The 21,275-nt window shown below is 38.0% G+C and overlaps 1 protein-coding gene across 10 annotated transcripts in view; it reads right to left on the minus strand.

Annotated features, from left to right (window-relative positions):
• The window catches only part of SYTL5 (synaptotagmin like 5), a 138,214-nt gene that overhangs the window by 15,849 nt on the left and 101,090 nt on the right, over window positions 1–21,275 (minus strand). For 9 of the 10 annotated variants that reach the window (XM_075196444.1, XM_075196446.1, XM_075196438.1 and 6 more), the window contains 5 exons: window positions 19,826–19,946; window positions 19,280–19,386; window positions 15,838–15,918; window positions 10,410–10,475; window positions 177–355 (listed from right to left, as the gene is read on the minus strand). In XM_075196444.1, the coding sequence (XP_075052545.1) occupies window positions 177–355; window positions 10,410–10,475; window positions 15,838–15,918; window positions 19,280–19,386; window positions 19,826–19,946 (554 nt within the window). The remainder of the gene's footprint in view (window positions 1–176; window positions 356–10,409; window positions 10,476–15,837; window positions 15,919–19,279; window positions 19,387–19,825; window positions 19,947–21,275) is intronic. The other variant, XM_075196445.1, reaches the window with a different exon arrangement.

Raw genomic sequence — 21,275 nt, forward strand, 5'->3', positions numbered from 1 at the left:
CTGGGTACCAATATGTGTCTGCTGTTCACACAGACAGTGCAGGTCAGCCAAACACAGTTTGAAAGAAACCAATAAAATGCTTATATGGGTGTACAGTTCTATACACTACACAAAGTAATTATTTACGTATTATACAAACCATATCTTATAGAAGTAAAAAAAGACTACATGCTTACGGGTCTGTTTTGCTCTTCTTTTCGTCAGCCACGGCTAGATTTTTACAGCTCTTTACCACAATGTTCAAAGCGCCTGTTTTATAGCTGTAATTAAGATTGAGTATGATTTCCCCTGTGACTTTCACATTACCATAGTCCCCAGTTTCACTGTAGACACTTGTCATGCTATTAAGACTTGTCTGAAACAAAAAAAGAGAAAAATATATGATAAAACCCGTTGAAGTGATATGGTTCTTTTTCTTTAAAATAAGTAAGACAAAAGTGTATCATACCATGGCAAGACAGAGCGCCATTTTATCGGAAACATGCATTTGGTTCTCCTGTGTATAGCATATAGCACAAACATATGCACAGCTGTTAAAACCCCCTGTTTAAAGACAACGCTACTGTGTACCCCTGTGGGCTTTGCTTTAGACTGAGGGGGAAAGAATCAATTGCCAGCAATGCGGCGAGGAGACATCATGCTGCGCACATTGCCGTCAATTACGGTAGAAATATCAGCTCATTTTCCCTCGCACCTTTACGGGCTGTCAAATCTCTGCCTCAAAGTGTCTTGTGGATGTTCCAGAGAATTGAATCTCCCTCCCAAGTCTGTTTAGAGGCAGATAATGAACAGGTCTGGGAAACTCATAAACCAGGACTACAATTTAGAGGGCAAGAGGTAGAATCCTTCCCATGACAAATGTCCAGGCAACTCCCTCCCTTCCTCTTACTTCACAGCGTAGATCCTGGTCATCATTACAAGGGGAGCGGTATACAACTCACCACACCGCACATGCCATAAGTATCCTTCACACCGGCAGAAGCCCTAGAGCACCCAGGTCACACTCACCTACTTACAGTTTGGGCAATGTAGTATCAATAATGCCTATAATACCCTCTTCCATAAGTAACAAGAAATACTGTACACATCCATATTGAGGGAAGGCCCACAGTAGTCCTTCTTCTATTGCACAAGCTAAAGTATTTCTACATATTTCAACATATTTCTTTGACTCCTACCAGTAGGTGGGTATATTATCTGACTTTGGACATAAGTAATCCTAGATTGAGTGTGTTTGTGTGGTAAAGAACTGAAGACTGTAAGCACCACTGGGGCACGGGCTTGTGTGAATAACAAAAAAATAATTTTTGTAAATCTATAAGTAATATGTTGGCACTATATAAATAAAGATAAATAAATGTGTTGTTGTTTTATCCAGTCCAATGAGTATAACTAAATGCATGTCTTCTTTGTCTTGTAACATCCTTATTATAAATCTCTTATATTACCCATACAACTCATATTTTAACTTTTGTGTAAAATTGAACAGTTTAGCTGATTGAAAGGGTTCTAAGCATCCAGTAAAAGGACCATGCGTTGCATAATCCTTTTCAGCTTTGTGAGGCATCATCTATTTTTTCTCAAGTAGAAGCTTGAAACCTATCCATAAACTCCCAAGTGCCTGGCAAAGGGATGAAGGCAACAGCCTTTGAATAATTTGTTATTGATTTTTCTTTTTAGCAAATACTTCACGCTAGCTGAACAACCTAATGTGCTATTTAAAAAGAGATTTAAGAGGGCTGTAAATCTAATCACAGATGTAGAGGAAGGATGCAAGGGATTGATTCCTTTTATGGTAAAAAAACAAACAAAAATCTTTACTATTTAAGAGACTTTTAAGATGTTACCTAGAGACAAAATGTAAATAAGCAACTCCATTGGAGGAGTACTTAATTTTGGAAACAAAAGTTTTACCCATTGGTATTCAGAGCCTGACACAGGCAAGACCTAAGACAGACTCCTACCTGAGAACAGACTGTTTCACCCTGTTGTGTGGCTCATCAATATATAGTTTGGCAAAGAATGTGCAGCTCCAATACAGTGCATTCCTTAAGTTATATGAACAGGAGGGGGGGAAGGTTGGAAAATATGCTGAATCTCCGATATATTATGATCAAATGATTAACATGCCAATATATTAAGAAATTCAATGTCTTAACTTTAATATCAGATGTATTATTTTAAACTAGAGATGCTCACTGACCCCCGTGAAGTGGTTTTGTTTTGGATTAGCTTCGTGTTTTGGTTTTGTTAAAACCACCCTTGTGTGTTTTGGTTTTGGATCTGTATTTTTTAGAAAAATTGCTAATATATGCTAAAATCACATAATTTTGCTCTTTTTTTGTTCCTACATTATTATTAACCTCAATAACACTCATTTCAAGACATTTGCAGTCAATTTTGACCTCCTCACAGGTCACATTATTATTTTCATACACTTTCGGACAAATCTGCAGCGACCTGGCTGGATGCTAAGCGACCGAGCAATGACTCAAACACCCGGCAGTTCCTAGCACATCTAGGACACATTGGCACACAGCAGTGGCAGTAAAGAAAAGTAGTGCAAGATGGAAATGTCCATGAGCCCTCCCACCCACCCTTATGTTGGATCGTAAAAAGGACATGCACACTTTAACAAACCAAGCACTTCAGCCACAAAAGTGCCACTCCTTGTGGCTAAAGTGCTTGGTTTGTTTGGGCCCACACAAAACAAGGTAACAATAGTCTTAAAGCACCTAAGGTAACAGTGCTGTTAATTAATTCTACCGTGGCAAGATGTTGTTGTCAACATCCTCAGCCTCATCCTCACCCTCATCAGTGTGTACATCATCCTCACACATTATTAATTCATCACTGCTGGAATCCACCATTACAGAAGTATCAGTATTTTGATGTAATTGACTGGAAAAGGCCTTCCTCGTGGAACTTGAAGTTCATTTTTATGAACATCATCTTTTCTACATTTTGAGGAAGTAGCCTCCTACGCTGATCGCTGACAAGGTTCCCGGCTGTGCTAAAAACTCTTTCCGAGTAAACACTGGAAGGTGGGCAGCTTAGACAGTGCAAAGCGAATTGGTACATGGGTCTCCAAATTCCCTTTTTTTCCTCCCAGTATGTAAAGGGACTGTCTGATGTGTCTATTTCTATGACGTCGTGAAAATAATCCTCCACCATCCTTTGGATGTTGATAGTAGGATCAGTTGGCGTTACGGCAGAGGTTTCATGTTTTTCGGTCAATTCTTTTAGACCAGACCAGATGTCAAAATTTGGTAAAAATAACTCCACACATAAGAAGTGGATTTTTTGGTCTTATGTCCAGGCATGACAATAGCCTTCTTCTTATCACGTGCCAGAACTGCTTCCACCGTTGCAGGACTTACACAAACAACATCATCCTCATCAACATCCTTATTAGCACCCTCATCGGCTACACAAATATCCCCCTCATCATGTTGGAATTCCAAAGTGGCATCCTCAATTGGTGTATCACAGGCTACACTCGGGCTGTTCAGGCACACATCTTCAGAAATGCTGAAAGGGGCCTTCTTCATGGGTACACTATCAGAATGGTCACGAAAACACATAGCACTCGTGGATGGACTCTCCTCAGGGATTGGTGTCATTTCTGAATCTGAACATACATTTTCCTCTAATGCCTTACTGTTTTGTTCCAGCTCGGCTTTTATACGTAAAGGTATTTGCGCACCACTATTGCAGTCCGAATGACAAGGTCTTGCTTGGTAACGACTGACCTTACAAGAAGATGGCTCAGTAACAGTTTCAGATCTCGCACTCATGGAGAAAGGCGAAGGCCTCATTCTTTCTTTGCGTGTGTAGAATGGCATGTTGGCAATTTTATTTTTTTCTGCAGATAACTTTGTCTGGATTACAACTCTTTTTTTCTTGACCAAGGTAAAAGGTGTTTTTTTTACATTTTTGTTTTGCCTGACTTAAGTACACTATGTACTTTTACATAGGCTTTACCAGATGACGTACAGGGGTTACTATCATCATGACTGGTGGAAGCAGCTGCTTGGTGCTCCTGCTCTTCCGTGTACTGCTGTGAATACATTTTAATAACAAAGTACACTTTTTGGTACAAATTCAGAAGAAAAACAAGGAAAGACTAGTAAGTGTATTTCAGCAATGACAATTAGCAATGGAGCAATGGAGCTCTTCTTTTTGTGTTACCTATATAACACAGTAGAATTGGAGTGCAGAATTGCACCCACCCTGCCAGCACTAGTATTTGTATTTTTCTGCAATGAGATTTAACACTGGAGCTATGAAGCTCTCCTGAATGTCACTGATTACTTTGTTTAACACTGCTACCACCCTCCTCTTTCAATTCTCTAACTTTGCCTGCCCAATTTCTCTACACTCTACGCTACCCCTTCTGTGTTCCTCTCTCAAATGGCGCTAGATCGCCATGGAGGGCGGTATTTATAGATTCCAAAACTAGCGAAATCAGAGATCCAATGACCTCACAATGGCATTTTGCCTCGTTTTCGATTCCGAAAAAGCACGTAGGTACTCAGATCCCCTAAGTTTGGGTGTATTCGGTTTCCGAGGAACAGAGCCTGAGCATCTTTATTTTAAACTAGAGATGGGCGGGTCCGGTTCTCCGAGAACCGAACCCACCCGAACTTTGGGTATCCGAGTACCGAGCTGAGCAGCTCGGTACTCTCCCGCCCATTCCGAATCCAAATCGAGGCCGAACGTCATTGTAACGTCGTCGGATCTCGGGGCTCGGTTCTCGCGATACTTCAACTTTATAAATACACGCCTCCACAGCAATCCATCGCCATTTGACAGAGGGAGAGAGCAGGGTGTAGTCATAGGCTAATTAGAGCAGGGACAGAGAATACAATATTGTTCTTGCAATTGCTCTAACCAAAATCGCTAGTGCAGAGAGGAGGATAGAGGTTTATTATTTTTTCTTCATATTTGGCACTCCCCAGCACTTTTGGGGTGTCCTCCATAATTGTGCATAAATATTTCTGGCTGTCAAAAGTCATATCTGTCAGCAGTATCTACTAAATAATTTTTAGCACACCTCAGTGCTTTTGGGGTGTCCTCCCTAATTGTGCATTAATATTTCTGGCTGTCAAAAGTCATATCTGTCAGCAGTATCTACTAAATAATTTGTAGCACTCCTCAGTGCTTTTGGGGTGTCCTCCCTAATTGTGCATTAATATTTCTGGCTGTCAAAAGTCATATCTGTCAGCAGTATCTACTAAATAATTTGTAGCACTCCTCAGTGCTTTTGGGGTGTCCTCCCTAATTGTGCATTAATATTTCTGGCTGTCAAAAGTCATTTCTGTCAGCAGTATCTACTAAATAATTTTTAGCACACCTCAGTGCTTTTGGGGTGTCCTCCCTAATTGTGCATTAATATTTCTGGCTGTCAAAAGTCATATCTGTCAGCAGTATCTACTAAATAATTTGTAGCACTCCTCAGTGCTTTTGGGGTGTCCTCCCTAATTGTGCATTAATATTTCTGGCTGTCAAAAGTCATATCTGTCAGCAGTATCTACCAAATAATTTGTAGCACTCCTCAGTGCTTTTGGGGTGTCCTCCCTAATTGTGCATTAATATTTCTGGCTGTCAAAAGTCATATCTGTCAGCAGTATCTACCAAATAATTTTTAGCACTCCTCAGTGCTTTTGGGGTGTCCTCCCTAATTGTGCATTAATATTTCTGGCTGTCAAAAGTCATATCTGTTAGCAGTATCTACTAAATAATTTGTAGCACTCCTCAGTGCTTTTGGGGTGTCCTCCCTAATTGTGCATTAATATTTCTGGCTGTCAAAAGTCATATCTGTCAGCAGTATCTACTAAATAATTTGTAGCACGCCTCAGTCCTTTTGGGGTGTCCTCCCTAATTGTGCATTAATATTTCTGGCTGTCAAAAGTCATATCTGTCAGCAGTATCTACTAAATAATTTGTAGCACTCCTCAGTGCTTTTGGGGTGTCCTCCCTAATTGTGAATTAATATTTCTGGCTGTCAAAAGTCATTTCTGTCAGCAGTATCTACTAAATAATTTTTAGCACACCTCAGTGCTTTTGGGGTGTCCTCCCTAATTGTGCATTAATATTTCTGGCTGTCAAAAGTCATATCTGTCAGCAGTATCTACTAAATAATTTTTAGCACTCCCCAGTGGTTTGCGCTCAGAATGGATTCAAAGCAGTCCACATATGATCTGAATGAGCAACCAGGTTCTGTCACCAGTCCTGATGTTAGTGTTCCCAGTACGTCATCTGGCCAAGGCGATGTCAAACAACAGAGTGTTTTCAAATTAGTGCAAAAAACAAAAACCAAAAAAAAATTTACTGTATTGAAGCGAAAAAGAAGTGTAACTGAGCAAAAGTTAAGTGACGATAAAAAAAAAATTGCAAGCATGCCATTCTACACACGCAGTGGCAAAGAGAGAATGAGGCCTTCACCTTTGGCTATTAGTGGCAGATCCCAAAAAGTTACCCAGCCTACAATTGGTGCACAACTACTGTTACGCGTCACAGCCGAGCTGCAAGATAACAGTGAGGCATTACAGGAGAATATTTGCTCTGATTCACAAATGACAACAATCCCTGTGGAGAGTCCATCCAACAGTGGGATGTCTAATCGTGAGCATTCTGCTGATGTATGCCTTAATAGCCCGAGTGTAGCCGGTGATACCCAAATTGAGGATGCCACTTTGGAATTATAAGAGGATGAGGGGGAGATTTATGTAGGCGACGAGGGCGCTAATGATGATGTTGATGATAATGATGCAGACAGATACCAAATTGCCTTTCTCAATTTCTATTTATATTCTAGATTATATAACGGCTGAATAGTTTTCTATTTTACTCCTAGTGGAAAGAGGATCTGATGCAGACAGATACCAAACTGCCTTTGTCCATTTCAATTTATATTGTACAGTATATAACGGCTGAATTTCTTAGTATTTTATACAAGTGGAGGGGGGCCTAGAGAGACAGAAACCAAACTGGCTTTCTCCATGTCAATTAATATTGTACAGTCTATAATGGCTGAATTTTTTGTTTTTTTAAAAAAGTGGAGGGGGGCCTATAGAGACAGAAAGCAAACTGTCTTTTTCCATTTCTTTACATATTTAACTATGAGTGTAGGGTGTAATATACATCCAAAGACGATGGCTGCATTGCCAATATGCATAGATGGAGAGGAAGACAATCTGTTTTGAGTGTAGAATAAATGAAGGCCTACCAACGAAGAATTAAACTGTTTTTTTGGATGATTTATTACCTCAACAATTAGATTACTTATCTCTAAAACAGTTGGAGCACTAAATTGGGTTATTTTAGGCACAAAAACATGTATTTTCCAACAAAATAGCAAAACAAAACCAAACAAAACCAAAACCAAAACCAAAACACGCAATGGCGGTTTTGCAAAACCAAAACCAAAACTAAAACACGACGGTAATCCAGATCCAAAACCGAATCCAAAACCAAAACACGAGGGTCAGTGACCATCTCTATTTTAAACACATGATTCTTTAGTGAGCTGTAGTTAGTTCACTGACTTTTCAGGAAAGTATCTTGAGCGCAAGTTTGGCTGCATGGACATACATTACAGTGAAAAGTTAACCACATAAATATAAAACGTATAAATAAACAGGTCTAATGTGATGTACAGTTACAAGTCTTCATTTTCCGATTTGTAGACACACTCTCTGCAATATCTTGGGGGACACAGTTTAGCTCAGAGCAAGGTGGGAAGTGCTTCTGTAGTGTTAGTGCTGCAAATATAAAATCTATATTCATCAGAGCTATCTGCTGATCACTTGGCCTTCAAAGTACAGCTAAATGTGTACTGCAACAAACAGCACTACAAATAGTAATATCATTTATTTATAAAGCACCAATCATATTATGCAGTGCTGTACAGATAGAAGTTGCAGTGGTCACAGAGTGGTGTTCTCTGCTTCTTAAAGACTGAAGTCTAGTATCTGCAATCAGCCCATCAGGACTAACACTATTGCAATATTAAAGAGCCTGAGGAGACTGACAGAACAAGGAATGGAGACCCAGCATATAGACATTCCTGTCACACTACAAAGCAGGGAGCACGGAAGCACAGGCCACTAGGCCATAAGTGATAGCCACATAAACACCAGACTCTCCAAAATGACATGAAGAGGACCCTTGACTTCCAGTCGTACAATTACAAGACAAGTGCGCTCTGTCTGATTCAGGTGGCCACCAGGTTCACTGAGGAAGCCGGGACCAAACCCCACCAGTCGTACATAAAACACAGCCCATACCACCAAATGGATCTTCCGTCAGCTGCCTCCTTAAGATTGGGGCAGGGCGACAGATCTGAGCACCTAATCAGGAGTTACCCAGAGTCCAAACCACTTTGCCATCCGCAACAAACTTGAAGGTCTCCACTAGACCACGTGGCCATAGAAATGAGACCCGAATCTGGCAAACCAGACTGAATAATCATCTAGCCGGTGAGTCCCATCAAACAGTAAAAAGCACTCATAGCCATACACTGAACCCCAGCACCAGAAGATTTGTTCAACTTATAAATACATACATAAAAAAAAAAGAAAGAATGGAGAAAAAGGGAATGCATGTCAGAGTTTGCTGCAGTCTGAATTATCACTTAATTCAACAGCAGCACCTTCAATATTCACTTATATTTAATACTCCATATAAGATTAAAGTTGCAGTGGTCTGAGAATGAGACGAATTAAGCTGCAGAGTGCCTGTGTTACCTTTTCTGTGACAGCCTTATCTCCCATATAGTGCACAGTTCAAAACAGGGTCTCAGTCACTTGGGCCTGAGTTCCCAGTTTACCATCCTAGTGTACAGCTGAAATACAGTGAGACAAAGCTCCACACCTAAGTTAGTTGGCACAAACATACAGAACAGGGGTCTCATTCCTTAACCTCAGGAATTACTGGCATATTGTGACCTGTCAGAAAAGTTAAAAGCAGTGACCTAAAGCTGCAGCTAATATATTACACTAAGCTACATCAAGGGGCTCTGTGTTTTTGGCTTTTTAAAAAACACAGAATCCACACACTGCTTGTAAGTTAATTTCTAAATCAATAGGGAAATACTGAACATACATTCAAATAAGATGCCTTCTTTAACCCAGAATATTTACTTGTCACATAAACTTGCCATATTGGCTGCATGCCCCTTACTAAGATGTCCCAAAGGGATAAAAAATTGTCTTTTAGGACACAAAACACTTTGCAAAGCCCAAGTGTCTTAAGAACAGGAAAAAGGTGAGATACGGTGAGAGACTTCGAGACCTCAGAGATCACATAGAAGACATTGAAAACTACATGCAGAGAAATAATGATGGGAATCAAACATATACCAGAATCAATGAGTGTGGAAGAGCTTTCAACATATTAAAAAGGGTTTTTCAGGCAGATGTATCACAGATCAGTCACGAGACATGGTCATTGGATTCCATTACTTCAAGATCAAGGGATAGATAATGGCAGCGGACCTCACTCCGCCCATCATTATAAAGAGGCACAGCATTGGAAGCTGGGAATCGTTGATTTATGGAAAGCAGCACTAACCTCTGCGCCAGCCCAGGGTGGAGACAGGTCCTGGCCCTGGAGTGGCTCCCTCAAACCTGCAACCATTCATGTAGACGTTATCTCCTGCCCTTCATAGAGATGATAATCCACCCACACCCTGGCACCCCAATAACCAGACAAGACTCCACAATGTCAACAATCCGCCCTTCAATCATGAGCAGGAAGAAGTTTCAAAATGGTCAAAAGAAATTTCAACTTTCAATCACTTGCAGTTCTCCGCTATTGCATTTTTTATGCAAGTGTCAGACATGTCCCTGCTGTCAATTAATTAATTTAAAATTAAATTATTATTTTTTAATTATTTGTTATCAACAGCGACTGTCAATCTGTGTAAATTGCGGTCCTCATCACAGCCTCATATATTTACAATGATTCTACAGTAAACCATAGAATTAGCCTTGTTATAGTAAACTTAATGGTTTGTAGTGTAACGTTAAAAGTTGCATGGAGGAACCGCACTGCATTGGTTACAAGTATGACAGCAGATTCGTCTAGCGTTAAAAGACAATTTAACACTTGCTACATCTGTATGTTCACATGTTTAAGTTACTTGAATATAAAACTTCTTATAAACCGAGGCTTGTCTTTGCTCTGAGGATCATTCATTAAATATTTAAGCATTTTTTCAGCAACAACATACATCAAAGTTCTAGTCAAGGCCAGAGTTTCAACACAGGCTGAAGACCTTACTTATTTAATAGGCTATGTGATTATACAGTACATCAACCACCAAAAGTTAAAACTGTACATGTCAAACAAATGATGAAAAGGAAAGTGTGCAGAAAGGTGTTTTAAGAAGAAAAAGAACTCACGGTATCTGCATCAGCATCAGGGACATTTAAATGGCTCCACTTCCTGTCACAGATTGGCTGGGCAGTCTTTCAGGAAGAAAAACAGAGTGGAAAGCAGCAAAGATTATAGCATTAGAGGTAGATATAGCGAGAAATAAGTCAAGAAAAGAAATAATGGACAGGAACAGCTAAAAGGAACAAATAGTATTATTTAAAAATCATTCCTTTTTTTGTCACACTGTTTTTTTAAACGTGCACCATGACTTGCAGAACATTTGCAGCAAACCTTACATTTAGTAAGCTCTGTGTATTAAGTTCAGCTTAAAAATAAGACCAGTTTGCATTAACAGTGCAATTCATTTGCACTTACTGAGAGTGTATCCTGAATTAAGGCTAATTCCACTAATTCCTAGAAATTGCAAAAATAGGGAGAATAGCCTGATTCCTGAGTAGGCCATAGCAAAGCCTCTGTCATCCATTATCATGCAGCTTGTGGCCACTGACATTTAAAGTTCTAGCACCAATAATTATTGCTCTGAGACACTGAAAAGTAATTTTATCACAAAATTAAGTTACAGATCTGGATGTTTATCATCAACTATGATATATCCTGTCACCCAAGAAAGCATGCTACCTAGGTTAAATGTTCAACTTCTCCCTCTATTTATCCACATATATTTATATTCATACTAAAACCTACCATTTCCATATTATTGCCAAGATCTGCATTTGTCACTTAACAACCAAAACCCTAATACAAGCCCTCATTCTCGCCCATTGTGTATACTGTGGTCTACTGCTAAAAGGTTTTACTACTTCCCATCTTTCTCCATTGCAATCTATCCAAATTTCTGTATCAACAACTATTTCATGTTCTCTCAGATCACTCTCAAAACACATCATCCTTTCTTAAAATACATCTCTCTCACTTGGAATACATCAAGCACATTCTCCCCTCACTCTTAAGGCCAGTCTAAAGATGTACCTTATGACTGAAAGAACCATCAGGATCAGTTAGGATGATGGAAAAATACTGTGGCCAGCACAACTGCACTTACTCATCCACCTTCTGTCTTTTTACGTAACCCAACATACAATTAGAAAATACATTTCTGGAACATGAAGTTCTTTTCTTACTATCTGATTCTGTCTTTCACATATTATATTCTTAAAAGCCTTCCAGTCTTCCAATTAACTTCCCTCCTTCAGTCTCCCACTTACCTCCCACTTTGTCGTTCTCCTCTCCCCCCCTCTTCCCCCTTCCCTGTCTCCGTTCTCCCCCTTTCCTCCTCCTACCCTTGCGTGTCTGTCCGTCCACCCTCCTCTTAGATTGTACGCTCCTTCGAGCAGGACCACCTCTCCTCCTGTTCTCCACCACTTTAACTCTGCTCTACAGCTACTTAGCCTCTTCTGGGAGGTCCTTCTGCCCTTCTGGCCTTTCTACTCTCTCTACCCCGCTGGGGGCCCTCACCTGTCATCTAGCTGTACTTTGAGCTTCCGAGTTACTGTGCTTTTTGCTAACTGTACCGTGCTGTCTCTTCCTGTACTGTGATTTTGTCTTTCCCTGTATGGCACTACGGATACCTAGTGGCGCCCTATAAATAAAAAAAATAATACTACTAATAATAATAATATATTGCACTTATTGTACTATATTATATTTCCCTGTATTGTCTTTTGTAAAGCGCTGGGTAAAAAATGGTGCTATATAAATAAATATATTACATAATTATATACCATAAACACCTTAGACTTTTCTGAGTCCCATTAGTTCAGTCCATGCTAGCTTAGCTTATTAGTATGTTTTAATTGAAGAAATGACACAAACATAATATTTTACTGTTTGTAAGAAATACCCATGGTTCAGAGAATAGATTGCGTCTTATTCCTGCATGGATGAAAATTTTTAACTGGTACGAATTTCAATCAAATTTCACCAGTTCAATACAAACAAACATATTCACAGTACCATCAGCAGCAATTGACCATGATTCGATTTTGTGGTTTGAAATTTTCAGTTCACTTTCGGTGGCCAGGTTTGTGTTAAAATTCGTGTTTTTAAATATTTGATACCGAACAATTTAAAAATGAACTGAAAATCACTGTAAAGACTAAAAATGCAAGAAGTATTAGGATGCAAATTTAAGTGAAAATATTACAACTGCAACATAATTTTATTTATTTTTGCAAGAGTTTTAGCTGCAGATGATACAGCACACTTAGTGATTGCATGGGTATGTATTATTCATTTTAGATATCCTGAGCTGACAATTGGAAATTTAACAAACTGTAAGCTGGCCATGTGTACACAATTAAAAGTGTATACAAAACTACTTATTTCTATTTTTAGTAATTTAAGATTTGACAAAACTAAAAAGGTATTTTTATTATTACATTGATGACGTCTACAGAAGCATAACTAATATAAATAGATTACATCCTGTTTTAATTGGTCAAATATTACAAAAACAAAGTATTGAATTGACTACATTATATTCTTGCTTCTTTGTTTTTAAAATATTGTCCTGTCCTAAAACACAGTAACTATTCGAGGACAATAACAAGAAGGGCAGCTTCAATTAATAAAATCTATATAAAAGACACACAATTAATATAATTACAAAATGAACATAAATGTCAGTGATATCTTGCTGCAGAGCCTGCAAGAATAATTCTTCTCTATATTCTTTGATGCCACCTTTTAAGAGGGGACACAATCTTCAGTATCCAGACACCACTGTGATGAACTGTCAGATTCTTAACGAATCAGGATATAGCACTTCACACTCTCACAGAGTGCTGCTTGGCTTTATGCTGCAGAAGGTTTTTAATAACTGTTCCAAAGGGAGCACTGTTCCAAAGAGAGCTGTGGATTATTAACCTATTCCCAAAGATTGATTTTCAGAACACTAACCACTCCAATGTCACAGGAAACTGCAAAGCGATTAGCTCTTGACCTTAAAGAGTAAATTCATCTTTAAATAATATCTGCTCAAAAAATTTTCTTTTTTCACTACAGTGAACCAAGAAAACCTTTTGTAGGGCTCACAAATAAAGTTTGTCTGGATTTTTAACTTTTAAAAAGGCAGACCTTGGGAAGGGGGGGCAGTACTTCTAACTTAGATTAAAGATCAGATGGACCATGTAATGTTGACAAATGTGTATTAGGATTTAATGGTAGTCACATATATTGTAAATAGAACATTATCGCAAAGTGTTTAGCAAAGAACTTATTTGTGCAGTATTGGTAGACAAAATGGATTAGTTCCAATTATAATTGTGGAAGGGATGCAATAACAACTATAGCATAAGTTTTATAAAGAAAGAAAAGCCTTACCACAATTTCATAATGTTTGCATACATTGTAATGAATTGGTGTAGTACAAATAAAATCCAATAGACCAGCATATTTAGGCATTTCTAAATGTTTTCAACTCAATTATTGCAGTAAGGTATGAGTAAAGGTCTCTAGATTATCTGCTTGCTGCATTAGTACTTTCAATCAAGTTGTCATGCCTTGGCAGAGAATCAGACAAAAACCCATGACCTCTTGTCTGTGACCCCTTTCCTCATATGAAGTGCAGTAGGAACTGCTAGGAAAAATCTCTAAACCTCAGTCAGGGATGGCCTGTGAAGAAGCCTATCCCCCATGCTGGTTCAGTTCTCAGGCGGTCGGGTCCACTGGGAATTTCATGGATATCATGGCAGACCAGTAAGACACTGGATCCCTCTGTGGAATCCATTATTACCTATATGGAATGCATTGTCAATACTCAATGCAGTTTTAAGTAAAATTCATAGTATGTCATCTGAAGAAAATACCACCTAGGAAAATCTTTTACTTCCCCCATCATAATAATCATCATTTATTTATATAGCACCAGCAAATTCCGTAGTGCTTTACTATTGGAAACAAACATTAATAAAACAATACTGGGTAATGCATACAGACAAAAAGGTAAGAGAACCCTGTTCGCAAGCTTACAATCTATGGGATATTGGGAGTTTGAAACACAAGGGCACATGCTACATCATATTGCACACTGGACCAGCTAGAATGCAAAGGTAAAAGTATTGAGTGGGCTGTGTGATCAGTCACACAGCAATGTTGGTCAGAGGGCTGTTGTCTTGTGTTAGCTGTGTAGAGGGTGGTAATAGGGTAACCTAAGGAGATTAAGAAGGTGGCTGAGGAATATCATAAGCTTGTCTGAAGAGGAGGGTTTTCAGAGAATGCTTGAAGGTTTAAAGACTAGAGGAAAGTCTTGCTGTGCGAGGGAGGGAATTCCACAAAGTGGGTGCAGCCCAAAAAAAGTCCTGTAACTGGGAATGGGAGGATGTGGAAGAGAGACGCAGATCTTGTGCAGGACGGAGGTGTCCAGTATGACACTGGATCCGTCTGTAGAATCCATTATTCCCTATATGCAATTCATTGTCAATGCTCCATACAGCTTTAAGTAAAATTCATAGTATGTCATCTGAAGAAAATACCACCTAGGAAAATATTTTACTCCCCCCAACATGAGTCCAAGGGGCTGCTACATTCAACAGTCTTTCCTGGGGCTTTTGTTAATCATATTTAAATAATGGCAAAAGGGGGATTTGGCCATAAGTACCAATAACAAGCTGCAATCCCTTGATTGTGGCTTTTAATTTGTCCTCCAGCTGATACGCCCATCGGTTTCTATCTAAAGCTGTGAGAAAAAACGGTGGAACCCTAAACCTAAACTAGGCACCTCAGGAACATGTATTGACAATGAGTTCCACATACTAATACACATGATGAGAAAATAGTTGTCTGTGGATGCAGAAACCATGAAGATGGAGGGATAATTTACACAGGGGGGGAAAGAAAATAATAGCAATAGAGGGCAGTTCACAAATGCCACAGAATAGATCCAGAGGATTATAAGACAGCATATAATAAAACAGAAACAATGCTACCTGGAGATGACACTAACAAGCTGAATGGAATGACTGTTCTATTAATATCAGCCATTAATTATGATAAAGATATTCAAGATGGAACCACGCTCTGCAGGACAAACATTACAGAGAAAGATTCGCACTTACGTCATCTACTAACAAGATACCAGAATACATACTCATACTTGCTTTGAACCATCAAAGATCTCTGTAAACATGCACTTTCCTTTTCACATTACTTATGTAATATTCATGCCATGGAATTGGGCTGATTGTTGCCTGAAGTTGCGTCTTTGATTAAACATACAAAACCAATACTACTGAAATTTATTACGTCCTCTTTAAATTTAATATTGCATTGTTAATCGTTCCTTACATAAGGTTTTTGTCCCCCAATAGTCAGTACTGCAGCCTAGGACTAAATCCATCACCCACTACTAGGAAGCTGTTAGTGACTTGGTGGTTTTGGGACTGTTTGCTAAGTGTAAACACAGTAAGAAGTAGAAAATAAAAATAGTATACTTACAACAGAGTATCCACTTCTCAGGTGAACGGATTTCTGTGAGGCCATATCAGAGAAATCCTCTTCATTTTCATATAAATTTTCCTGAAAAAATGGGTATTGAGATCACAGTCATGTTTAGATTTTACAATATTATAACAACATACATACATACATACATACATACACACATACAACTGAAACTTTGGTGGATTAATAAATCCTGATTGCATTGGTGGTAGCTAGTTGTAATTATGCAGTTACAATAATGGATTTCTGGTATATGTGAGAGCTCAACTGCAAAGACAGTTATAATATATACTTAATAAAACAGGACTAAATAATGTCTCTTAACTTTTTTTGTGTCCCCCTGTATCCATGGGGGCCTTGTAACTATTATTACAGTTTATTAAATAGAATCTGGCATGCTTTTTTTTTACAAAATACAGTAGCAATCTCTCTGCATTCAATCATTATTTATTTGTAAAATATAAAACATATTCCACAGTGTTGTACAACTGGGAGATTACAAAGACTGTCAAACAGACAGTACACTTACTAACTTACATCTACAAATTGTTACAAAGGATTAAGAGGGACTTGCCCGTGAGACCTTGTAATTTTAAGGATGCGCATAAGCATATATGTGCATCCTGCAGAGTGTGCTGTCTGTCTGCGTGCAGCAAGTAACCTATAGCCACAACGTGCCCAGATTCAAATGGGTACATTTCTTGAGATCCACTTGTATCTGAATATGGGCGTAAGTACGTACAAGTTACGTGCGTCTGTTTTAAACGCAAGTTGTGTTCACATTGTGTTTGCAGATGAATCACTCTCTCTAAGTCTTAGAATATTAGATCTGGCAACATATATGGCTCAAATATCTATGTTGGCCGCCAAATACACTATACTTGACACACTCTGTGTTATTATGTATGCTTGGCACCAGATATTACTAAGCATAACATAACTCAACTTTATATATTTGAGTATATATATGGCTCAATGTATTATACTTGGCATCAGATACACATGGAGCAGAATTGCTATAGACGAACAATGTATTCGAGCATCAATTGAGCAGTTAGTGAACTTGAACGCGCCGCGCTTCTATTGGATTTTGTATGTTCTCCACATGTTAACGCTTGTTTCTACCGGGAGTTACAGTTTCTTCCAATAGTCCCAAAACACACTGGTAGATTTGCTGGCTTATATCCAAATTGGCCATGTGTATGTGTACTCGGGGTTAAGAAACTAGACTAAGTTCCACTAGGGCACAGCGAAATAAATTGCGGAATATATTGATGTTATATCATAATTGTTTACTCAGCTCTGGTTTTATTAGTAATAAATAATAACTTATTACTCCACATCACTGATTGCAGGGTCAGGCAGCGAGTAGCCAGCATATCTGAAGGGAGGTGAGTGGTTGACCTGACTAGTCCAGTAAACAAGTATATAAAATACTAGTAAAAAACAAAACAAAACTAACTTTTTGCACTAGCATTGATGTATGGGGCTGTAGTAATAATAGACAAGATCTTTGTACAAATGGCTGTACAGGCCTTAGGACCGCCTTTGTCTTATGTGCCCCAGACCCCACAAAGTCTTAATCCAGCTCTGTGTGACACCTTCTTTCAGGCTTGTATGAAAAATATATTGCATCTAACCAGCCTTCTATAGTAAAGCATCTCAACGTGCAGAGATAAAGGGAGTGTAAGGATGAACAATTGGTACATTTTGCTTTATACCTTAGTTATCTAAACTCCACAAATGCTGGGATTAATACAGAAAACAACCTTAACTTTCCAGTTCTTGGCTCCCTTTAGAGCTAATTTGCTAACACACTTTAACAGTGAATATCACAGTTTCCCCAACACTAGCAGACTGTGGAGACTAATAAGGCAAAGCAGTATCCTGCAGCTCTCTTAATGCTAATCAATAGTGTGAACATTTGGCTCTGCTTTATCTTGAGTGATCCAGGGCACTGGCTGTTGTAATCAGCTACGCTATAAATGATGTAAGACAACCAAAGGGTAATAGGATTGACTTTCTATTTGGGTAGAGAAACATACAACGTGGATTACAGAGCAATGACTTTTATAAGACTTGTTTATGGCAGAAAAAAAATTATTGTCACATTATTTCATGCTTTTGACTGTCTTCAAGAACAGCACATGGTTGTCATATTATTTTTATTTAAATGAAAAAAAACTAAAAAATTATGATAAATAATGTTTATGTGTTTAGGATATTTATTGGTACCTGAAATTCCGTTCAAGCCAATAAATACTGTATATATATATATATATATATATATATATATATATATATATATATATATATATGCCAAATTGAAATACATACATGCAGATCACTGCAACTAACTCTTATTCAAACTGTATGCTGTATGCCAATATACCAATGTTAATATACGCCAGCTGATTTTGCAATAGCTTTGTAATTTTGTAACATTTTCTGCATCTAGAGATGATTTTTCTTACATGAAGTTTTTTGTTACACTGTATTATAAATTCTGCAATGATTATCTGTTAACTTAACAATGCTAAGCACATACTGTATGTATGCATTTTTGTTTACTGCTTGCATTCCATATGTATGTTACTATTATGTAAACTATAATGTAACTTTTGCTGTGGTGTCTTCTCTTCAAGATTTGTTTTTCAATCCACTAAAATGATTGTCAAGGATTAACAAATCGGTACTTCCTCAAAACACGTCACTGTTCTCCACTGTTGGAGAGCTAAAATGAAAGAAGTAATATTCACACTATAAAGTGTGCACCGTGACATTCTTGCTGTTGAAAAAAAGGAGGAGCTTAAAGATGAAACAACCAGTGTGATCAGATGCCTGTTTCGTGTGTAGGTAACAAAAGAGTCTTAAGTCAGTATATAATACTCTCTTTATGGTACTAACTGCGGACATCTAGGCATTGGTGTACACCATTAGTTCATACTTGCCAACTCCCGTAAAGAGGGGGCGTGACTGGAGGGCGGGGCGAGGCAAATAGTGTAATTTTGGCCCCGCCCCCAGCGAAAACATAATTTGCATCGTGTGGGGTGGGGCCAAAATGACGCGATTGGCCTCGCCCTGCCCCCTCCAAAATGGCGTGATTCACCAATTCTCGGTGATATTCAGGATCTGGGAGAAATGCCAGCTCGCCCGGGAGCCCGGGAGACTGACCTGAATTTCGGGAGTCTCCCGGACTTTCCGGGAGAGTTGGCAAGTATGCATTAGTTTCATAGAGTGGAGCAGGCTCCATAAAGAAAACGAAAATCATTTTCAAATTCTGACATTTGAGATTAATGAAAAATAAAATTAAACTACAGGACATTTTACTGATATTGCCTGTGAGTGTATTAATAGAAAATAAATCAGTTCTATGGAAGGTGAAAATACACTACAAAATATGAGTTTGTTACAATTTACTTATCGTTTCACTCACCAAGTCAGTGTTCAATCCTCCTGGGACAGATTTGCTCCTTATACTTCCCGTTTCTACATTTTCCTCTAGAGAATGGATACTCAGGTCCAATTCTGATCGGCTGCGATCTAAAAAAAGTGGTTGTACATCATTAACTACTGATAGCTGCTAATATGCAGAACATCTGAACTTATCAAGTTCTCAGATATGTTTATTAGAATGGTACAGTATAGACATTGCAACTCCATTGCATTGGAAAGATCAGTCAAAGTGACTGAGTAGGTACAAAACGGCATATATGCCTAAACAACGTACCTACCGTTGCATCAAAGTCTAACTGTGCTATAGTTGTGTGAACACGCCTTTACTAAGTTCAGCTTACATTTACTAATTACTTCTCAGATATAAGGCGTCAACAATATGCAAAAATGTCTATACTGACCTATGCATACAGATTTTTGTGAAGTATGGAAAAAAAATTGTCCAATTTAAATTGAGTCCCAATCTGGTACCATCAAAGCAAACTGATTATATCACATTACATCAAATATTACATGACATGCATACCAGATGTTATAGACACTCTGGATAAAGATAACGAGTGATTGTCAGAAGCTTGTCTTTGATGACCCTTCGCAATCTTGTCTGGTATACTGGAACTTGTTTTTATTCCACTTACTGCTGGATGCTGAAAATAAAAAATAAATATATTGCAAACACCTTTATTTAGTGTCATTTTACTTATAATTTCACCCAGCTTTATGACTTAAGTTCCCAATACAAAATATTAACATTAAGACTCAATGCAATGTAGTATAGGCAGAGCGTGTGATGACAATGAGAGCCGTGGAATAAAGAATTGTATTACTCTATTTAGAACTGAACTCAGCTATAATGAAAAAAGTAATAGCGTATAGAAATAAATTATTATAAATAGCTAAAAATCAGTGCTGGATGTAGTAATAAATAACTAATGCACCACTACTACTGGTGAATTAAATTCTGACACTTCAATCAACAGGATGCTTTCATTAAAAGGTTTTTTTTTTATTTTATTGTTCCATCTAAAAAAAAAAAAAAAAAGATTTAGGAACAAGGCAAAAAGACCCAAAAAACCGACGACAATACAAATACTGAAAGGTGCGCCTTTTTTTTCATGCACTTCCCTTTTCTCCTAGAATAGCAGTTCAGTGGGAGACAAAAAGCACCATCTCTCCCGACTACATTACTTACTGCAGAGTCACCCGTACGGTAGTGTAAAATAAAAAAATTGAACCACAACATAAAACTCAAGTGCCTGGCTTTTCTTTTGCAGCTATCTGGCAATGTGGATCTCATATAGAGACCCACATTGACCAGCAAGATAAAGGTTAAAATCAGTTTTCATCTTTTTGACTATAGTGGATTTCCCAAAATGACTTTAGTATGGAGTGACGTTATTGTTATTGAAAAGCAACATTATTAACAATGTTTTTGATCTAACTCCACTGTTGTGAATTTGGATATTTGTTGGTATCCTTAGCCCACAAGTTTAAACCTATGAGTCTGTAACCAAACCATGAGGGGTTATGCTATTTAGGGTGGGTCACTATGATCGCTTTTATGAAAAGTAATTGCACACTAACAACTAATAAAGTAGTTTTATTTTAGATAATAACAAACAAAATAAACATATCTTAATATTGTTATTTTGTAAAAAATGTTTCCATCAAGTTATAATACAGTGATATTATGAATATAACATAAAAGGTCTAAAAAAAAAGTGTAGACATGCTCTGAGTTTATCACATATAAGGTAGCAAAAACATAAAACAGCAAATTTGAAGTGAATTCAAAAGAGCTAAGCACCTGGGTGACAGGTGCACCCTTATCAATAAAAAAAACTAATCCACCTAGACCAGATCTGTTCACTTTCTAAATTTACTTATATTTCTATTTGTTATGTATATTAACAATATTAAACTTAAGTAGACTACAGTACTTTAATTCACACAAAGTATTAATAGAACAACTGAAC

This window comes from Mixophyes fleayi, chromosome 2 (assembly GCF_038048845.1).
Source record: "Mixophyes fleayi isolate aMixFle1 chromosome 2, aMixFle1.hap1, whole genome shotgun sequence".
Lineage (NCBI taxonomy): Eukaryota > Metazoa > Chordata > Amphibia > Anura > Limnodynastidae > Mixophyes > Mixophyes fleayi.